The sequence below is a fragment of the Marmota flaviventris genome, chromosome 11 (assembly GCF_047511675.1).
Source record: "Marmota flaviventris isolate mMarFla1 chromosome 11, mMarFla1.hap1, whole genome shotgun sequence".
In the NCBI taxonomy this organism is placed as follows: Eukaryota; Metazoa; Chordata; class Mammalia; order Rodentia; family Sciuridae; genus Marmota; species Marmota flaviventris.
In genome coordinates this window covers 31,477,675-31,498,362 of record NC_092508.1, presented here as the reverse complement: position 1 = coordinate 31,498,362, position 20,688 = coordinate 31,477,675, and the positions used below count along the sequence as shown (strand labels likewise).

The 20,688-nt window shown below is 39.4% G+C and overlaps 1 protein-coding gene across 2 annotated transcripts; it reads left to right on the top strand.

Moving 5' to 3' along the window:
* The first annotated feature begins 6,631 nt into the window (after positions 1-6,631).
* Ctla4 (cytotoxic T-lymphocyte associated protein 4) lies at positions 6,632-12,948 on the top strand. Of its 2 annotated transcripts, XM_027942055.2 has the most exons (4): positions 6,632-6,848; positions 9,475-9,822; positions 10,245-10,354; positions 11,759-12,948. In XM_027942055.2, exons 1-4 carry the CDS (start codon positions 6,740-6,742, stop codon positions 11,870-11,872), a joined length of 681 nt encoding a protein of 226 aa, XP_027797856.2. In that variant the 5' UTR covers positions 6,632-6,739; the 3' UTR covers positions 11,873-12,948. The 2 variants fall into 2 exon arrangements, with proteins under 2 accessions (XP_027797856.2, XP_027797857.2); XM_027942056.2 differs by lacking the exon at positions 10,245-10,354.
* The last annotated feature ends 7,740 nt before the right edge of the window (positions 12,949-20,688 follow it).

The window sequence follows — 20,688 nt, the reverse complement described above, 5'->3', positions numbered from 1 at the left end:
TCACTTTATCCTCAGCCAGGGTACCATGAATTGAAATGCCAGAAGGAAGTGGCTCTATTTCTATACTAAAGGATGAACAAAAAGCCAACAGCTCAGAAGCAACCATTTTTACTTGATTTTATGACGTAGATGATAGTTTCCTAGTGGACTGAAAATTAATCTACTACATTTATTCATTTAAGTTGCTTCTTGCCCAGCCTGTATTTTTACCTTTTAATGGTAACAAAGCTAACATTTCTTTCCAGTCACTTTGCATATCATTTCCTTTCTCTTTAACTCTCTTTCGAAGTGAGATGATTGATAGATTCTTCTTCAGCAATCATTTACTTTGGTAGATGATTTTCTTTTTCCTTTGAAGTCGATTTAGAAAGGGGCTGTACTGTGATGAGTTAATTAGCACAAAAACACAGAGTATATAACCTTAATTAGGCATGATTATAGGCTCAACGTAATGGGATGTCCTGAAACTGCATGCTATGCAAATATTAGACTCTTCACTCTTCCCATTACATCTGAAACCATCAAGCAAAGGATGTTTTGCAGTGTGTACCACAGTCACTGCCAGGTGCAAATCTTTCAACAAAAGGTTGGTTTTTTTATGGGTGTACAAATTGGGGAAAGGATAATAAGAGGATTTTTAGAAGGAAAAAAAATGGTTCAGAGATCCAAAAAATTGAATTAAATTCAGATTGAATTTTATAAATGGAGGAATTTTACACTTTAGTAAGACAACTCAGTTATCCTACCCAAATTGTACCTCATCTGGAATTCTGAAGACACTTCACCATAGACACCACTGTGAATTATGCAAATGTTGAGAGATCTTTCAAATCCAGTAACCACTAAGAGTACTATAAAACCAATCTGGGGTTTATTTGAGCTGTTAGGATTAGGAAGATAATGAGTAAATGAAATCACAGTGAATCCCCGAGTCCTAATTTTAGCAAATTATTTGCTCATTTCCTCTACCACCACGGTTTTTGTTAAAATTGAAAGGTAAAAAGCAAGTGAAAAATTGATTTTCCCCTTCCTTACCTGAAATGAAAATATCCAAGAATATGGTATCCTTGGACATTTGAATATTCAACAACTTAACAATGTGAGAGCTCACAATACATGATTCTTAGATTATGTCTTGAATTGTGAGATTTTTAGACTCAATCAGGTAAGAAATAATAAGCTATTTGGCTCTAGAAACTGATGGTGACACTGATGGGGTAGAAATTCAATAAGTATGTGTTAGAATAGTACCCATTTTTAGTCTAATATGTCATCCATTCACTAGAGATGATAATAAAAAGGGGATTTACACAATTACTGAAGGTTGAGATCCATAACATTGTCTTTAATATATAAGCTAATATTTACTATTTAATATTTACTATATTTTAAGCATAATACTCACTAATTTGTTGGCATAGACTCCCGGAATCATCGTAATAACCCCATAAGATAGTTATCATAAGTAGCCTGATCTTACAGATGAGGAAAATGAGGATTAGAGAAACTAAAAAATGTCATCTATGATCACAAATCTAGGAACAGCAGGACCAGGGTTTGAACTTAATGTCTGTCTGACTCCAGTCTGCTCGGTTCTTTAGTGCTTTTAAGTCCTCTGATTGTCTCCTTAATTATTAGTACTTTTTTGAGAGCTGGAAATGAGATATGAGAGCAAATAAAAAAAGACTTGAGAATTAAATTGAAATACAGAAATTCTCCATTACCTGCTATGTACAAAGGAGGCCCTGGTTACATACCATGTGTGTGATGTGGGTGCAAGTGTCATGGAAATAGAATTTGGAGTAGGGGAGACAGAATTATATACAAATTATTGTAATAAATACAAGCCTGGATCATGTGACATGTTATCATTGTTCATAAGACTACAGGGAAAAATAAGTACTGGATGGAAATGAGAAGACAAAGACTTAAATCTAATTTTTGTCACTTGCCAGTTATAAGAATGGATCAATAGAAATTTCAGACAAAGACTTAAATCTAATTTTTGTCACTTGCCAATTATAAGAATGGATCAATAAAAATTTCAACAGGAAAAAGGGGGTTCAAATAAGTGACTCAATGAGAGTACTTCTTTGAGAGATATTAAGGAGGGTGAGGATGGTAATGCACCTGGACACTATCAACAGTGAATGCTGATAATACAGCTGGAATTGAAGGACCAGGGGAGGAAAGAGTGGTACCAGACTTCAGTGAGAACTGGCATCATAGAAAGAGTATGGGGGTGAGCACTTTATAGGAGCTGTACTTGTGAAGAGGCACTGTTACTACCAGAATCCAAGGCCCTGAATATTAGGGGGAATAGAATAAAAATACCCTGACTCCATCCTTGGGCTTTTGGATCTTTGGCTGTGCCTCCTATCCACTAAGCCCTCCCAGAAACTAACCTACTGGGGAACCCTGAAGAGGTTCACAGGGACCTGTCAACCAGAAGCAAGGGTCTGAGGAAAGGAGATGAAGAATAACCACGAAGGAAGTCACTTGCTCTTCCTACATTTCAGTTTGCTTACCTGTGGTATTTATAGCATATTAATAGCTGATTTTATAATTTTTACTTCCAACCCTTTATTTTGAAAAAAATTCACACTTACAAAGAATTTTTAAGAATAGTACCATGAACATACACATACACATATATTATTTACCTACATTTATCATTTGTAAACATTTTTTTCTGTTCTTTTATTCTTTTTTTTCTTTTGCTGCCAACACGAACACACACACACATATACACACACACATTTTTTACTGAATCACTTGTGAGTTACTTAAATCCTGAATACTTAAGTATCATCTAAAAATAAAGATATTTCTCTATGTAATACAATGTCCAGACTCAGGATTAACATTAAATCAGTGCTATTATCACATACAGTTCATTCTCAGATTTTCACAAGATTCACGGATATGCACAGTCAAGGATCACACTTTGAATCATCACTCTTCCTGACTCCTCTTTAGAGTCATTTTCCAGCCTTTTTCTCTTATAATATTTTATGATTTTAACAGGTTTGAGGAAATGTAGTTCCAGGCCTATAGTAATGCAGACCATAGATGTGTCAGATTATTTCTTCTTTATCAGTTTAAATAATATTGGCAATAATACTATAGGGACAGTATGTCTTCCTCAGTGCAGTGCATCTGGAGGTACATGATATCATAATGTTTCATTATGGGTGATCTTCAGGTGGATCACTTGATTAAGTTAATTATCTTTTCTCGTTTGTAATTAGCAAATAATCTATGGGGGTTCTATACGTGAGTATATCTTTTCCACCAACATTCTTTCATCCAGTGGTCTTTACAACCATTGAATTTTCTTGATATGACAGAAATTGTTTCATAAAAGCACAATTAGGGAACTTAGTAGGATTTTTAAAAAAGTTCCTGTTACAAAACTCATTTCTTCTTGTGTTAAACTGTTTTCATTCATTTATCTATTCTTCTAACAAATGGGTACAGAGTGTTCATTTGATGACTTGGACTGCCAAATTTTCATCAGTAGCTTTATGGTTGCTTAAGCTAATATCTTCAGATATTATCTCTTGGTGCTCCAGATTCCTATTGGCAGCTGCTTTTGGATCTCTCCACAGATACCATACATTCAACATGCCCAAATGGAAGTCATCAGGTTCACGTCACATGCTTTCCATGTTCTAAATCCCAGTAGTTCTGTCTTCTCAGCAACTCTGTAATAGGGAAGGATTCTTCTATGTTTGAGTGCCTAGACATCATACGAGACCTTTTCTACATGTGACATGCATTATCTAAGCCTTTACTTTAGGGTAGTGATTAAGAGAACCATGGGCTTCAAATCTTGGTTCCATCAACTATTGTAGAGGATTGAATGAGTCATTTTAACTGTCAATGTCAGAAGGGAGGGGGCAGGGGGTTGGCAATGATGGTGGAATGTGATAGACATCATTATCCAAAGAACATGTATGAAGACATGAATTGGTGTGAACATACTTTATATATAGAGATATGAAAAATTGTGCTCTATATGTGTAATAAGAACTATAATGCATTCCACTGTCATGTATTTAAAAAATAAAATCAATAAAAATTAAAACTAAAAAAAATAAAACAGGGAAAATAATGACTCTTTTCTTATATGGGTGTTATGAGACAAAATTTTGCAAACATTTGCTCAGTTCTTGACAGCACCATAATGCCTCCCAAGACATAAATCTGTGTCACCCTAAATTTATCCTTCCACTCACTGATTTACAGAGCAGTCCCTTAGGGACAATATCTCCATAGCTGCCATTACCTTAGTTTAGGCCAGGGGTTGACAAACTATAACCCATAGGTCAAATCCAGCCTTTAGCTATTTTTGTAAGTTTTATTAGTATGTAGCCATGCCCATTTTAGAAAGTATGATCTACGGCTGCTTTCGCCCTGAAGTGGCAAAGTTGAGAAGGGGCAACAGAGACTATATGGTCTATGTCATAATATCTGGCCCTTTACAGAAAAAGTGTTCCAACTTTTGGTGCTTGGGGTACCAGTAGCTGCCTTCCTTGTTTTCTTGGTTACATCTTTTTTGGGGGGGAGTATCTGGGACTGAACTCAGGGGCACTTATCCATTGGGCCACATTCCCTAGTTACAGCTTGTTCCTTCTTGAATCCACCCGCTCAAGCTTCCTTTCTGTGCAAGGAGGAATTTCCTAAAAATGAGAACTCAACTGTGCCAATTTGCTCTTTGGGCTTCAAACTGGCCCTCACTGACTGCTAAGGACATCAGCTTCTACCTACTAGTTTTGTCCTCTGGCTGTCATGAGCTCTTCCTGTCCTTTTCCAACCTTAGCACATAGGCAGGCTTGTCCTTAATAATTAGCTCAGGAAGAATACTTTCCTTCCTCTAAGAAGCCCTTTCTGATGTCCTCAAACCAAACCAAAAGCTTCCACTCCTCTGTGTCCAGTACAGTACCTCAAATCTAGCATTTCTCCCAATCTACTACAATCATAGGTTTAGCTGTCATTGCTGTGGGCTCCTCCTGAGGGCAGGAATATATATTTTCCCCTTTTAAATCTCCGGTGCCTTGCCTTGGGTCTGGCCCTTATTCCGTGACCATCAGGGCTTGCAATTGCTTGTTGGCATTTGGCTGAAGTTTGAAGAGGCAGGCCATGAGAAGCTTCCTGAAGGAGGTGACAGCTTAGTAAGTACTGGAGAATGAGAAGGAGGGGAAAAGGAAATAAGGGGAGAAGACAGGCAGTAGGGAGCTGGAGTAGAAGTGATGATCCTTGAAAGAAGCATGTTGGAGAAATGAGAAGCAGAGGAAGGGGGCATGTGAGGTAAGGCTGGAAGATAGGCTGAAAAGGGAAGCATTAGGTTCCTGTTCTACAGGAGCCTCCTGTGCTGAGGTGGGAGGAGAACAGGAAGCCACGGAAGAAATGCAGTTGGCAAATGCCATATTGCGTGTTGTAACGGTCTTTTCACAACAAGATTGTTTTTGTCTTGTCATCAGCCCATCCTAAGTGCACACAATTCCTCACATGTTATAGGTTCTCAGTAGATGTTTCCTTCATCATTGAAATGTATGAATGCTCCCCGGATTGAAGGAGGGAGTCCTCGATGTTTTAAGTATTCTAAACAATGCATTTGAAATATTTAATTTGTTAATATAAAATACTTAAATATTGTAAATGTTAAATATTCTACAAATTTAGCATCCTAAATTAGATTTCCATCTAATAATTTATTAGATGAAACTTTGTCCCATCAAGCTTTTTTTTTTTTAAATATCTTTATTTCTTTATGTGATGTTGAGGATCTAACCCAGTGTCTCATACATGGTAGGCAAGGGCTCTACCACTGAGCCACAACCCCAGCCACCCCCCCCCCCAATCTAGCTTTTATAAGTCTAAGAATTGAGGTTGTATCTGTCCTTAGCTTTTGTATTTTATGTTTAAAAATTCTTATTAGAAAAAAAAATCTATCCTCTATGGAAGTTTTTAATTTCTTAGATCATTTTGGCTAACTTTTTCTGGACTTTTCCAATTCCATTTTGTCTTCAAGTAGGCTTTTAAGAATATCTGGATTATTTCCTAATCTGCAAAACCAGAGACAATTTTTCCTGCCTCTTTTTTGGTTTATTTCTTGTGATTTTGGTATTTTCTTTCACTAAAGTGCTAAGTGGGATTAGGTGAAATAAATTCTTATTTGTAGAGTATGCCAAAGGATTCTTTAAAAAGATGGTGCCTCACAGACTGAAAGCAGAGTTCTTATTAATGATGTCCACAGACAAATTCTGTCCTTAGCTCAGAGGGCCCACAGCTTAGCAGTTTGGGATTGTCAGTGAAATGACTGGGCTGGTAAGATGGATAAAATTGGGATTTAGGGGGACCCTGCTCTCCAGGAAATTCTCCAAGTCTTAACTTATCCAGATCCCTAAAGTGAACATGAAGCTTCAGTTTCAAATTGAATACATTTTTTTTCCATCCATGGATTGGCTTGTTTTGTTCAGTTTTACTTTGAGTATTTGAGGTTGTCTTTTCGACGTAGTATTAAACCCACGACTTCCTTTCTCGTAAAACCAAAACAAAAAGGCTTTCTATTCAGGCGCCTTCTGGGTGTGCACATGTGTGATACACACCTGGGATCAAAGCTGTCTATAAAAAGTCCTTGAATCTGTGTGGGTTCAAACATATTTCAAAGCTTCAGGATCCTGAAAGGTCTCACTCTGCTTCCTAAGGACCTGGACGTAGCTCCTGTAAAGCAATGGCTTGCCTTGGATTCCAGAGGCCTGAGGCTGGCTTGGAGCCAGCTCCCAGGGCCTGGTCCTGCACTGCCCTGCTTTCTCTTCTCTTCATCCCCATCTTCTCCAAAGGTGAGTGGAGATTTCTGGAGCATGAAGGTGGAGGAGGTGTTTCTCCCACCTGGGTTTCATTTCTTTCAGCAGTTCAGGGCAGTGATTTATAGCAGAAACAAAAGGTAAAGGTGAATCTCCTGTCCCCCGGCCGGGGTGGCTCTGTGTTCCGAGGCAAGCAGGGGACAGCTGGAAGCAGCCAGTAAGCAAAGCTATAGCTCATTGCAGAGTACCAGGTTTTTAGCAGGGGCTGAATGAACACATGTGAGTTGGTTTGGGAGACACGGTCCATTTCAGACACTTCAATAACATTAGGAAAAAAAATACTCTAAAATTCAATGATTTAAAAGGGAAAAAAACATCCAAAGTCCTAAATGCATGTGAGCTTGGTATCAGGGAATTTCAAGATTTCCCTCTTATAAAAATGGATTTAGGCAAATCACAGGAAGTGTTTCTTTCCTATACAATTCAAAGCTTTAAGGTCTTTTAATTCATTAATTTTATACGCTAATTAGCTAACTTGTTTAAAATTTAAGGAAATTTTGGGAAGAATGCCTTCATTATTCAATTCAAGGTCCTAAAGCAGATCCTGTTGATTTTATTAACCAGTTAGCCAATTATTTATAGGGTTTTTTTTTTGCCAATTTTATAAAATAAAATAATTAAAAATGAAAGAAGCAAGGAAGAAAAAAGGGAAAAGGGAAAAGAGAGAAATGTAGGAAGGAAATAAGGAAGGAAGGAAGTCATCAATCTTGTTTGGTGTAAGATGCTCAATTGCCTGACCTACATGTGCATTTCAGAGGCAGACCTTTAGTTTCAGATAAAATAAAGCTCTTTAGAGATCGGTACCCAGTTTGTTCCATGGCTTGAACTGATGAGTACTTCCATTGAATCTCAACTTTATCTCTCTCTCTCTCCAGATATTTTTAGTTAAGAAAACTGTGTGGTTAGTATGAAGGAGGTACTCAAAAGATATTTGATGATTTAAATTTTATTGGAAACGAAATAGTCATGTACACTTTCTTATTTTTTATATTTTGAATATGTTGAGATTAATGCCATTGGAAGTATTTCAATTTCCTTTTTAGGAAATTTATCTCATCCTGTAAATAGGCTCCTCACATGTTGGATAAAAATGTGACCAGATTTAGTGATGATAAGGACAAGCTCACCTGGGGGAGGGCAGGAAATTTGGTCCTGTTTAGGCTTGGAGTTGATACAATCAAGAGTTCATTGGGCAGTATATACCTACTGCTCCCAGACACTGGAGGCAGAAAAGAGGGGAGATATGATTAGCTCACAAAAAAGTTAATTTGGGGCAGAACTTCTTAAACACTGCAGTGGAGTTACTGTAGGGCAAAGGATGCTCAGAGGGCATCTCTGATAGGAAGAAATAAAGTTTGGGAAGGCAACTCTTGTCTTATCAGCTAGGGATGCTGGAATAGCAATGGTAATGGCTGCTGCCATATTGTTGTCTTTCCTGAGGACAAATGTTGTCCTGTATAGGTGCTTGGGGGAAGGGACTAGTTTGTCTACTACAGGGTGATTTATAGACAGAAAAGGGTATCTCAGAAACTCCAACCCCAAATGGAAGATTGGAACTGCATAATGGAGGACATTGAATGTTTTTTAATTTTATTTGCTTTTGCAATCCATGTTAGTAAAGCATCAAAGTGTTTGAGCTGATGAGTGAATGACATTGCTTAACTTAAATTTTGGGTATCACTTTCAATATTGACTGGAGAGAGGCTTTATTAATTATAAAAAGGCTAATTAGACATAAAGCCACTGTTTTTTAGATGTTGGAAGCCTCTTTGTATGGAGAAATGGCCTCCCTTATCTTGTAGAAGAAGAACAAAAGAGTAGGAGAGCCTTCAAGTGAAGGAGAGAGGGAGGGTGGAAGAGGTGGTGATAGTGGCCGGGGAAGCCCACAGAAATTAACAGCAGGGTTGCCTCAACCCAGAGAGGAAACAACCTGGTGCCCTTGGCTCTGTGGCTTCCTCATCTAACAGCACACGCCATGGTACAGCAATAAAGCCAGGGAAGAGGTTGGGCAGTGCAGCGAGGCCAGGTTCTGCTGCTCCTGGGTAGTAGAGGTACAGGGTCAGTTAGATAAGCAGCAGGAGGTTTTGAGGTGTGCTTTGAGAGATTAGACAAGATTCTGTGCTTCACCCTCCAGAAATTCCCCTACTACTCATATTAGAGTCGCTGAGCTGTGTAGTTCTATTATAACCTTAGGATTCTGGAGTATGTAGGCACTTTGATATTGTGTGGTCTACTCCCCATCTTACTATATGTGAAAAAAATGAAGGGGAGGAGTGACTTTCCAAAATGACATATTTTCTGATAGAGCCAGGTCTCTAACTTATCACATTAGCGCCCTTCTTGCCATGACTACCTGTCTTCAAGAAATTATATCCCATTGAGGACCCATCTTTAAGGGGCATAGCTGGAAGACGGCTGAGTGATGGAGGGGATGGATGGTGAGGGAGAGGGTAAGGGAAGGTGGTGGGCTTGTTGAAGGGGGAGCTACGGACTGGGAGGTGAAGCCGGCGGGGGCTCATCAAAGATAAACCTTGCCAGGTGCTTGGATTAGGCCAGGGATGCACCTGAGTTCATTGAGTTTCCTTTGGCCTTTCCATGTTAGCGATGCACGTGGCCCAGCCTGCGGTGGTGCTGGCCAGCAGCCGGGGAGTTGCCAGCTTTGTGTGTGAGTATGCAGCTTTTCACAAAGCCACCGAGGTCCGGGTGACAGTGCTGCGGCAGATAGCCAGTCAAGTGACTGAGGTCTGTGCCACAACGTACACAGTGGAGAATGAGTTGACCTTCCTAGATGACTCCAGCTGCACTGGCACCTCCAGTGGAAACCAGGTGAATCTCACTATCCAAGGACTGAGGACTGCAGACACCGGGCTGTACATCTGCAAGGTGGAGCTCATGTACCCACCACCATACTATATGGGCCTGGGCAACGGAACCCAGATTTATGTCATTGGTAAGCAAAGCCACTTCACCAAGTTGACACTTTGCATTGCTGTCTTTGTACAAAAATAGTTTGTTCCTTAATTTCAAGGTGATTCATTTTAGGACTATGAAAATTCTCCTTAAGTGTTCTCTCCCATACAATTTTGGGTGGTGACTTAAATATCTGAACACAAAAGCAGATGAGTTGGGGAAGGTGCTTTTTTCCTGCTAACAGAGTGATATAGTACTCACTCTGTTATATTCATCATGAAGTTTGGCCTTGTGCTTTTGATCTAACACTCTGAGGACGTAGTCATATCTGTGGGCTTACCAATACAATTTAGGGCTAAACTGCAAGATCTAGAAGCTCCAACTTCTTTTAACTCTTGGGGGAAGTAAGGCCTGAAAGTTTAAAACTATCTCAGGGAGGCTCTGCTTTGTTTTCTGTTGCAGAACCAGAACCATGCCCAGATTCTGATTTTCTTCTTTGGATCCTTGCAGCAGTTAGTTCGGGGTTGTTTTTTTACAGCTTCCTCGTCACAGCTGTTTCTTTGAGTAAAATGGTGAGTGTGATACTGACCAGGCTCCATGATTAATGGGGTCATCTTCAGTGTTATCTACTGACCAAATGTTGGTGTCAGGTTCAATTTTTTAAAAAAAAAAAATATATGAAGCAATAAATGAAGAAGAGGAAGGACAGTGGTAAAGAACACACTAGCACTAAGCATTGGCCTTTGAGGTTTCAGGATGACTAAGATTGCAGATGAGTGTGTTTGACATTGAATGTTTGTGTGCTTCTGAACAGGGTTTCAGTTTGAGTAACTGAACAATATGGGGCAGCTGTTTTGTTCTTTACCTTCATGACATTTGTACTTGAGTTAATAACCCTGAAATACTTATAGATTATGTCGGGCCACATGTTGCTAGTGAGGATCACCTGGATGGGTTTCTATTCTCCTCCTAAATGTCCTGTATTTCGCCTGGAAACCATATTCTGATGCCATACTTATGCCCTCCTTGTCTGAGCTGTAGCTGCCTCTGTTATCCAGTCTAACATACATAGATGTCTTGGTCTCCAGTTCAGAAAATGAAAGTCCCCGTTATTATTTACTACAGTGGTTGATGGTGGAGGAGAGAGAGGTATGGAATCAGGACTCCTGTCAGGATTCCTAACAGTTTGTTTCAGTCACCTTTGCCTAAAGCTGACTTTCCCATCACAAATCCACTTTCTCTCCTTCTTTTTCCTCCTCCTCCTTCTGGTTCCCCTTTCCCTTTCCCTCCTCCTCCTCTTCCTCTTCCTCCTCCTCCTCTGCCTTCCCCTTCCCCTTCTCCTCCTCCTCCTTCTTCTCCTCCTCTTCTTGCTGTCCCCCTCCACCACACACATACGCACATGAAGACACACTATTCAAAGAGCCTCTACCCTACATGATAGTGATGTTCTGTTGTTATGGGCTCTTCCTGACTCATTTGCTACAAAGTACCACACAGACTATCAGACTGGACCTCATTTGACCAAGGTGATAAAAACCTGGGAACTAGTGCAGACAGAGAAAAAGTAATAAAAAGCATACGAGGACTGGAGATAAGACATGGAGCTCTTCTACAGCATAGGTAAACTTGATTATCTTATTAACCTGGTTCCTCCACAGACAAGATCTTGTCTATTATTGTAGGCATTCTGGGTGTTTTCTGTGAAGTTTTCTCAAAACCTGTTTTTTTTTTTCTTTTTTCCCTGTCTTCCAGCTAGGGAAAATGGCTGTTCTTTTATGTCAAAATTTCAGAATTACTTATCTAAAATGAAATTTAATAGCTGAATCAAGAGAATTTCCTGGACTTTCTAATTCTGTTCACAGTGAACATTCATTTTCATTGGGGTAGGGACCCCAATAGGTGCTGAGAAATATTATGGCTAGAAGTGGCTTCTATATTCTTTGATAATAATTACTGCTTCTTTTTGTGTTTGACAGTTGAAGAAAAGAAGCCCTCTTACAACAGGGGTCTATGTGAAAATGCCCCCAACAGAGCCAGAATGTGAAAAGCAATTTCAACCTTATTTTATTCCAATTGAGAGACCTTTGTGAAGAAAGAAAGACTGTATTTCAACTTCTAAGAGCTGAGACAATTTTAACTTTTTTTTTCCTTTTTAACTATCCAGCTATTTTAAAAAAATTTGTGGTGTATTCTGGAGAGGAATTTGCCTTGCTTTAACATAAAGCTGGATATAGAACTCACATTAAACATACTACATTTTAAATCAAAGGAGCAAGAAAATGGAGCCAAGATGTTTCTATCACATCAGACCCAATTTTAGCAAAAGAATCACTTGGGAGTGATGTGAGGATACAGCATTATGATGTGGGGATCAGTGAACTAAGGGAATGACAGTGCAAAGGGAGAGGACTAGACTGTACACACCTTGTATTTATGAGTGAGATGTTTGTAGCTGAAATGATCTTTAAATTTTTTTTCTGTGTTATTTCTCTTAGCAAATATATAATTACATGAAGTTTTTTTTTTTTTTTAAAAAAAACATTCACTTGACTATGTTTTAGCCAGTGATTCCAAAGGTTATATTGTACCAATATGTATTTTTTAAAATAGTATTGTGCATGAAGGTTACATGTGCTTTTGTGTATTTGGTAATGGTTTGAATATAAACACTATATGACAGTGTCTTCCCACTATGGGTTCTGGGGGAAGTTTGTGGAGGATCTCAGGACACTAATACACCAGGTAGAAGACAGTCACTTGCTAACTAGCTTAGAAACTAGGTGAGGTTGTGGCAGTACTCAGATGCACTAAATTGGTGTTGACATGAGCTTTGAGGTTTTATACCAGCTTCTTTCAGTGATTTATAAGGAAGCCAAAACTGGGGTATGTGTGTTAACCTGACAGGACACTGTTGTCAAGACAGTGGCTCACTCCAGGAAAGCCATAGGCATGACCTTCTAAGAAGCTCCAGTTCCAGGGGCCCAATTCCTTACAGATGCAGAGTTAATGCCACAGACAGAAGAAAGCAGCAGTTGGCAGAATGGGGTGCATGAAAGTTTCTGAAAACTAACATTGTTGGTGTTTTTTAACTCAATATTTTCCATGAAAATGCAACAACATGTATAATACTTTTAATTAAATAAAAGTGTTTGGTGGTTGTTTTAAAGAGTTGTCTTTATCATCCTTGCATTTGAATGTTGTATGAGTTTGGTTTTGATTAGTTCACGGTGTGGTGTCTCCAATGTTAGAAGTACTGTGAAAAAAAAATAGAAAGAAACTAAAGGGCAAATAAGTCAGCCTTGCACCAGTTAATTTCCTGCAAGCCATTTTGGGGAAGATTTCTTCCTTTTCCTTTTTGATTTCTCCGATTTAGGATATAATGTGGGTTAACACAGACTTAGTCGTCCTATAAATGTTACATGGCATGCTCTTTAACCCAGGTTCTTCACCTCCTTTTTCTTGCCCAGGGTTTTCTCAGCCCCACTCACACCTATTCCAGTTGCCATGGCAACTCCAGGATTGTCATTGTGCCCCTTGCAGCCATTTTGATCTGCCTTCATGGTAATTGAAGCTTTCCACTGTGGCATCAAGTGGAGTATTTTGCAAATGTGGGTGAAACACCCCTGTCATTATATGTTGCTATCACCTGGTAAGACCGGGACCTGGCTCACAGAGGTCTTTCTGGTTCTTGGTTAACCAATTCATAGCCACAATCTACTTGGTTTTCACTTTAGGTTTCTTGTTCTTGACCTTCACATCCTGTTGTTGTCTTGCATGACTCTCAGTGTGGTCAAGGACCACCTGTAATCAAATACACTGGATCACGTAGCTCACGGATTTGTACTTAATAACCCCAGCTGCACTGAATCAGAATCTTTGGGTGGTGGATCCAAAAGTTAACATTTTCAAAAGCTTGACCTTCTTGTACCCAATTTTGAGAATTGCTGTTTTAGGCAACTTTCTCTGTCTCTGCCTCTGTCTCAATCTCTCTGTCCCTCTGTCTCTTTCTCTCTCCTTCCTTGTTCACTCCTGATCTTTCTTTTCATTTTTCTCCCTCAGAACAAACAAATGAAATGACCCCATAAAAGTTTGTTAAATGAAAATGAATACATCTTTCAAAACAGGGTAATTGTTAATGCTTAGAATGAGTCTCTACTATGTAGAAGATTATGCTTCTTGTTCTTTTGGCCTTTGGTTGGGAACCAGAAGGAAACACACAGATTAAGGAGCCCCATGGGATAGTCTGGTACCATTTCTACTACTCCAGATGTCTTCAGAGAGATTACTTCTTTCTATATTTGATGGTAGATCAAAAGAGAGAGAGGATCTTGGACAAAGGACCTTCCAGGTACCTTTCAGATCCATTGGGTAATGGCCTACTTTATGTAAGCTTAATATCTCCTCTACTGTCACCTGAATTTCTTATGTTTGCTATTCATTGTGTTAAGCATTTCCTTCTTCACTCAGTTTTGATCTTGTAATAATAGAATACTCATTGGCTCAAAGAAGTTTCTCCTGTGACAGAAGAATTGGGCAAGAAAGACTGTGACCTGATGTTTAACTGAGAGGGGAGAAAGCAAATCTGAGGCTGGGCATGACATGAAAGCTTTTTCTAAACCTAATTTTGTTTGTGAGGGTAGATCCTTCACTGGTAATATTCAGATCAGTGTACTGTCCTCAAATCAGAGGATTAATTCTCTCATGGAATTTTATCACCACCTTCATCTCTGGGAAGAGGGTCCTGGGAAATACCAAAGACTCCATGCTTCTAACTGGAGCTTGACTCACCATGCAGGGGAATCCTGGGCACTATAACCCTCCTCTCTGGAATCACTTATCCCACACAGGAATGGGGATGATGGGAATAGGATAGAGTTACCCGGGGATGCAGGGTCAGCTTCTCTTTCTATATACTCGCCAGTCCATGCTTCTACTCATCTTCTTCCAATATGGTATGCCCAACATGGTATCCATCTTCCCATTTCTCCTCTCCAAATATTTTAGTCCACCATTCTCATCTCCATCAGTCTCAAACTTTACCTCTACCATCATATTTGCTAATGGTTTAAGCCCACCAGGATTTTTGCCTATCTGTTTTAGCTATCCCTGGTTCTACCTCTAACAATTTCAAATGTGCATGTCTTTTCTGCCTAGTTGGGAACTTTTCTGATCACAGCTTCAGGCATACAGTGTATACATGCTGCAATAAATGGATTAAAGAGTTGGGAAGCTATGACATCTGGGACTACGGACAACTGTCCTCTATGCAGAAACTGTCTATGCTTTTTTAGGTGGCTCCAGTCTAATCTCTTTCCCAATTGACCAGGAGAACTCTGTGTATGACAGTCATCTTTTGGCTTAAATCTTTACGATTCTGGAATGTGACCTCCAGCTGCTACCCAGCCCCACACATTCCACTTTTATCTCAAAAACTTTCCATTTTGGAGGGAAAATTCTCATTTTTGTTCTCTCTCTTTGGTCCTCCTTTGAACTGCGGGTTGTTGCTCAAACTGACTCTACTTTCATACCCAGGCAGAGCCTTCTTCTGTATCCATTCTTGATAAATATTTAATATTTAGCTGGGACAGAACTTGCAAACTGTTGATGATACAGTGTTGTTAATTAGAGCAAAGCCAGTTAAGATGTTTAAGAATTGATAAATTTAAGTCATCATCTCAGAAAGTCTCAAAGCAAAAGAGAAAATGGCTTTCTCTAGAAAGTTATTCCTGTTTCTCTTTTGTACCTGGTTAGAGCCAAGACTCAAACTCCTTAGAGGTCTTGTTTTATTTTATATATATTATATATATTTATACATTATATATAAGTATATATTAAATATATACTGATATATATATATATCAGGTCACTTTTCCTTTGTCTAGTCCAGAAATATGATGCATTGTACTGGTGAAAAGGGAAAAAACTTTCTTTCCTCTTTTATGTTTTCTTGGCTATAGGCTACGATAGAAGTCACTGGGTTGGTTTGTCAGATTCAGCCCCCCAAAAAACTGTACTAAAAAACAATCCCCCCACCAAAAAAAATACAAAACAAAATAAACAAACCAAGTATGTCCCAGATTTGATTCTGACAGCCCTATGGGCAGAAAAGTTTTCTAATTCTAATGCAGTAAGAATAAAAAGTGTGTTGAAGATTCCTCATTAGAAGTTTGTGGGTAAGAGCAGTCTTCATTTGTGACCTTTGTTCCAACTCGAACATAATCTCCTGCTTTCAGTTCTGGGCATAGGTGATTGATGCTGTGTCACTGGAAATGAATGCTCCTGCAGAGAAGGCAACTATTTATCTTCTACACATTTTCTTAGAAGAAGTCAACCCATTCTGGTTCATATGGCAAGGGGCCTAACACATTCAGGCCCTTCTTGGAAATCTAAGCTGTCATGGGTGTACTTCCTTATATTTATTGTTGATCTGAAGAATTTAAAAAAATGTAACTGAAGCAACTCGGACATAGAACTTCCCATTTTTTATAGGATCTGAAGCCAGGCCAGGGGATTTTAATATTTCAGTGGCTTTTGGGGTTATATTTTCTAAAGCTCTGGTCTTATTCAGGAACCTACTATCATAGATGATTATGACTAAAGAAGGAACCTTGTAAATTATGCTTACACTTGAGAAGAAAATGAGGATCAGAGACATCAGGAAATGTGTTTAAAGATCACCAAATAAGGCAAGATTTGTATCAGCTGAGAAGCCAGATCTCCAGATTTTTATATCCAGGTTCTGTGTCTGAAACACCATAAGCCCTCCTGTGCCAGGGACCTTCCTTTTCAATTGATTCTGGAGCATCTCTGCCACCACTCCAGGCTGATCTCAGAAAACGACTTTTCCTCCCATCATCAAACCAAATGCTCAGGTTAAACTTCCATGTAATCATCACCACCATGGCTGGCCTAATGTTGACTTTATCTACATTCTGGGGGCTACCTGTAAAAAGGGAAAGAAAAATTAGAAAAGGAATGAATTGTGAAGTGCTAGAGAAGTAAAAGCATGTGTTGAGAGAGTTAACAAACGAGTGTTGGAGCAGGCAAATATTCTTTGGACAATTATTTTAAAGGTTTTCTGAAGATGTTTGTGAATGAGATTGTCTGAAGCAGCTGAGAGTTGTAACCAAAGAGGAAAACAGGAAGTTGACAGCATTTAAAGATGGACCACTGGTTTCCATTTGCAGTCTTAGCCATAACTCTTTCCTGTTCACTAGTGCTTAAGTCAATGCCGCAACAATACTGGTTGGTCCGCTATTCTGGTCCTCCAACTTCTCACACTGATGCTTGGCTCACAGATGAGGGAGAATGGAAACCATTCATAGACTCAGGGAGAGACTTTCATTCTCATGTAAACTGTAGCTTTCTCTCTGCTCTGATAATGGGGTAATTATCTTATCAAAACAGACCGGAGCTGATAGAAGCAACCACCAACGGAAGATAGTGGGCATTACCTTGCACATGTTTCTGTGAACCTTGAAATGGGGCTGGTGTGTAAAAGGATAGTAACCAGTTTGAAGTAGAAGGTGAGAGCTTGGGAGATGAAGAGAAAGGAGGCTCTCTGAGTTGAGGTCAAGGGATGCTGAGAAATAGCAGCAAGTGTCTCAGGAACAAAACAAATACAGAGTTCAAAAGCAGAAGACTGAGACTTGAAGATTATCCCAAACAGCAAATGAAGAGGATCCGTGTTCTGTGAATAAAATTACAGACCAGGAGCCAATGCCACAGGCCACAGAGGAATAGAGAGAAGCCCAAGTCAGAACCAGGGAGTATTCAACCAAGACCACGGCAGAAATAGCTATGTAGAAGAAATTTCTCCAAAAAGTTCAAATATGTAAATATCTAGGGCCAAAACAGAAAAAGTTGTTTGTTTGTTTTTTTTTTTTTTTTTTGGTGTGTGTGTGTGGGGCTTGAATAGGTGATAAAGGCAATGGTTCCAACAGTGGGAATGGTTGCATTCTAGATCCAGGAGAGTGGAGACATGTGTGTGTGTTGTGTGGGTAGACACTGAGCAGTGGTGCAAGCTGATTACAGGGGAGCAGCATCAGGGAGCATCAGAGAAGAGCTGCTGAATGCTTTAAGAATGTACAACGCTGAGTAGCATCTCCACTGGTGCCAGTTTGAGTGGTTATGGTATTTGCAATTTATACCTGATAAGAGAGCTCTCAAGAATGGCACTATGCCTGTGCTCAGGGTGTGAAGGGTTGTCATATGAAGGATGGATTAGATTTGCTTTGTGAGTTTCTTAGAGTACTCAGTCATAGGGTTCCATAGAAGCATATGACAGAAGGAGGGATTAACATTGTTTTTCTTCCTAGGTTGGATTCAGAGTCAGAGACAGGGCAATGGAGTCTATCATATTGCAGACTGGCTTGGGGCAGGCCTACTAGATCTTTATCAGCAGCTGTTGGGTAAGAAGAAATGAGAGGATTGGCTGGGCAGGGGACTGGGGAAGTAGACCTAGTTGAAGGTCTAGTTCCTTCAGGGCACACCTCTGGACCACATCTGAGACTTGAGATGGGTCAGCCTCCATATAGGTAGGTGTTACTATCCACAGAAATCAAAACTAGCAGGTCAGGACTATAGCAGGAAAGGATATGGTAGACAATTCCCAGAGCAAGATGGCTGTTGACCTTCTGGTGGGTCAGTTGGTTCACATTAGGATTCCCACCAACATTTTGAGGTATAGAGAATAGGATCCTGTGCCTAGGTAGAGCCCGGGCAGAATGTCATGGAGAATTGGAATACTGGGCAAGTGAACTGAGACCAACATGAGGTTGAACTCTACAAGGTGGGCAGACTGCATTGTTCTGGAGACCTTGCCTGGAGGTATTGCCATAGACTAGGTCTGGGAGGAACCCCTGGGCCACTGATCCAAGTTACAACCTAAAAAGCCTTTTCAACACAGTTCTCTAGGGAACCATGGTTAATAATCGCAGTTGGCACTCAAGATATCATTGATAAGTTTGAGAATTTTTAACCACTTTCTACTTTTTCTAAGACCCAGCTCAAATGTTCCTTCCTTTAAAAAGTATCCCCAAACTTCACAAAGGGCTACTTCCACTGCATTTAGTGCTCTAGTCTTTTAGCTCTTATCACTCTGAAGTATCAATGTTTTTGGCCTTGTCTCTTCTCTACATTGAACTCACTGTGGGCAATAAGAGAGTCCTTCTCATAGATGTCTAACTGAACCTTCAGATAGGAATATATTATTTCTATTTTTTGCTAAATAATTTACCCAAGGCTCATCATGATAAGTGGCAGAGACAGATTTGGATTCAAGCTGGTCTGGGCTTTTCCCCTTAGGTTCTGCACTTAGTGAAGTCCCCTCCAGCAAGTTGGCACAGGCTTAGGTAGAAGGAGAACAAGACTGCACTTGTGAGCACAGGCACACATATCAGAACTTCCTGGCTATTCTGGAAGTAGAGTCAACTTCCCCACCCTCATAATTTTCCATCTTCTGTGGTGCATTATATACATTGGGATCAAACTAGTTTTGATGAATCTGGCTTTTGACCACTGTCCTAACACTGTTGCTTTATTCAGTAGCAGCTGAACTATTTCTAACTTGGCTGCCTAACTTACAAACTGTTTCAAATCACATATCTTTTTGCCTAGTGAAACTGAGACAATTATTTTATAATCACACTCTCTGGGAAAAAAAATAGTCAATGGAAATTTTTAATAAAACAGAACATGGTAGCAGCAGAATTTTAAGTCGTGAATTGGAAAACATGCGGCAAAATTTTTATCCACTAGCCCATACACTATTCTGTGACCATCTGTGGAAATTTATAGGTATTAAATTAGATACAAGTTGGTTTTTCTGTTCACAGAACATAACAGAAACTTAATTAAAAACCACACAGTAACTTTGTAAAACCAGATGTGATATCAAGGTCAAAATATATGCATAATTAAAAAAAAGTTATTTGGTTTGAATGAAAAGGCCTTTGTTAATATTTTTATTAAATGCTCTGCACATTTATATGATAGTTAAAAAAGTAAATGTAATTATCTGCCCGAAGTCTAAAATATATTCACGAAAGACTATAATAGGAACAAATGCGTAATGCATAAGGTTAATTTTACTTTGCGGATAGTCTATTGTTTGAATGCTTTCCTGTGTATAGATTTACAATGTTCAGTTCCTTAAAAATTATTGAGTACTGGTCTTCTCATAGAATCTTTTATGGGCACATAACATAAAAGTTGTTTCATCTGTCAAAAGAGTATGTGATACGTCCTGGGCTGAACTTAGGAGACTGGCCAAGATGACCCTAGACATCCTGTTTGGTAAAGTACCAGAGCTACAATTTGAAAACTTGTCACATCTGTGGAGCTCTGAAAAGAGACAAGTCAAAGGCAAGAGAACTAGATATACTTGTTTGGACAATTAGGAGTCCTGGGTTCTGCTCTTAGCTTTGCTCCAGCAGGCTTGAGGTAGCCAGGGGCCATTTCTCGGCTGGGTGCTATTTAATAATCAGCCCAGTCTCTTCCCTGGATTGCTCTGGCTCAAGCTTAACACCCTACCCCTGGATTCATTCTTTTGTTCTTAGTGTGGTGAGATCTGTTTAACTTTCACAATTAAGTTTTGATGAATCGATATTACTATCTCCCCCAAGACATAATGAATTCCTTAAGGACTCCTTTTACTTCATAGAGGCTGTGTTGGGGTCAATGGTAAAGCATGACCTCTGAGGCAAGTAATAGGGACTTAACTAGCTCAATATTTTATGCTTCAGTCTCCTCATCTATAAATGGCTGAGCTTGCAGATTAAATAAGTTCGTATATATACAGTACTTAGAATGGAACTGGCATGGGGTAAATGCTATATTATGTAGTAATTTAGGTAATAAATAATATATATATAATTTCTTTGTGGCCCCTCATAGTAGACTTGGT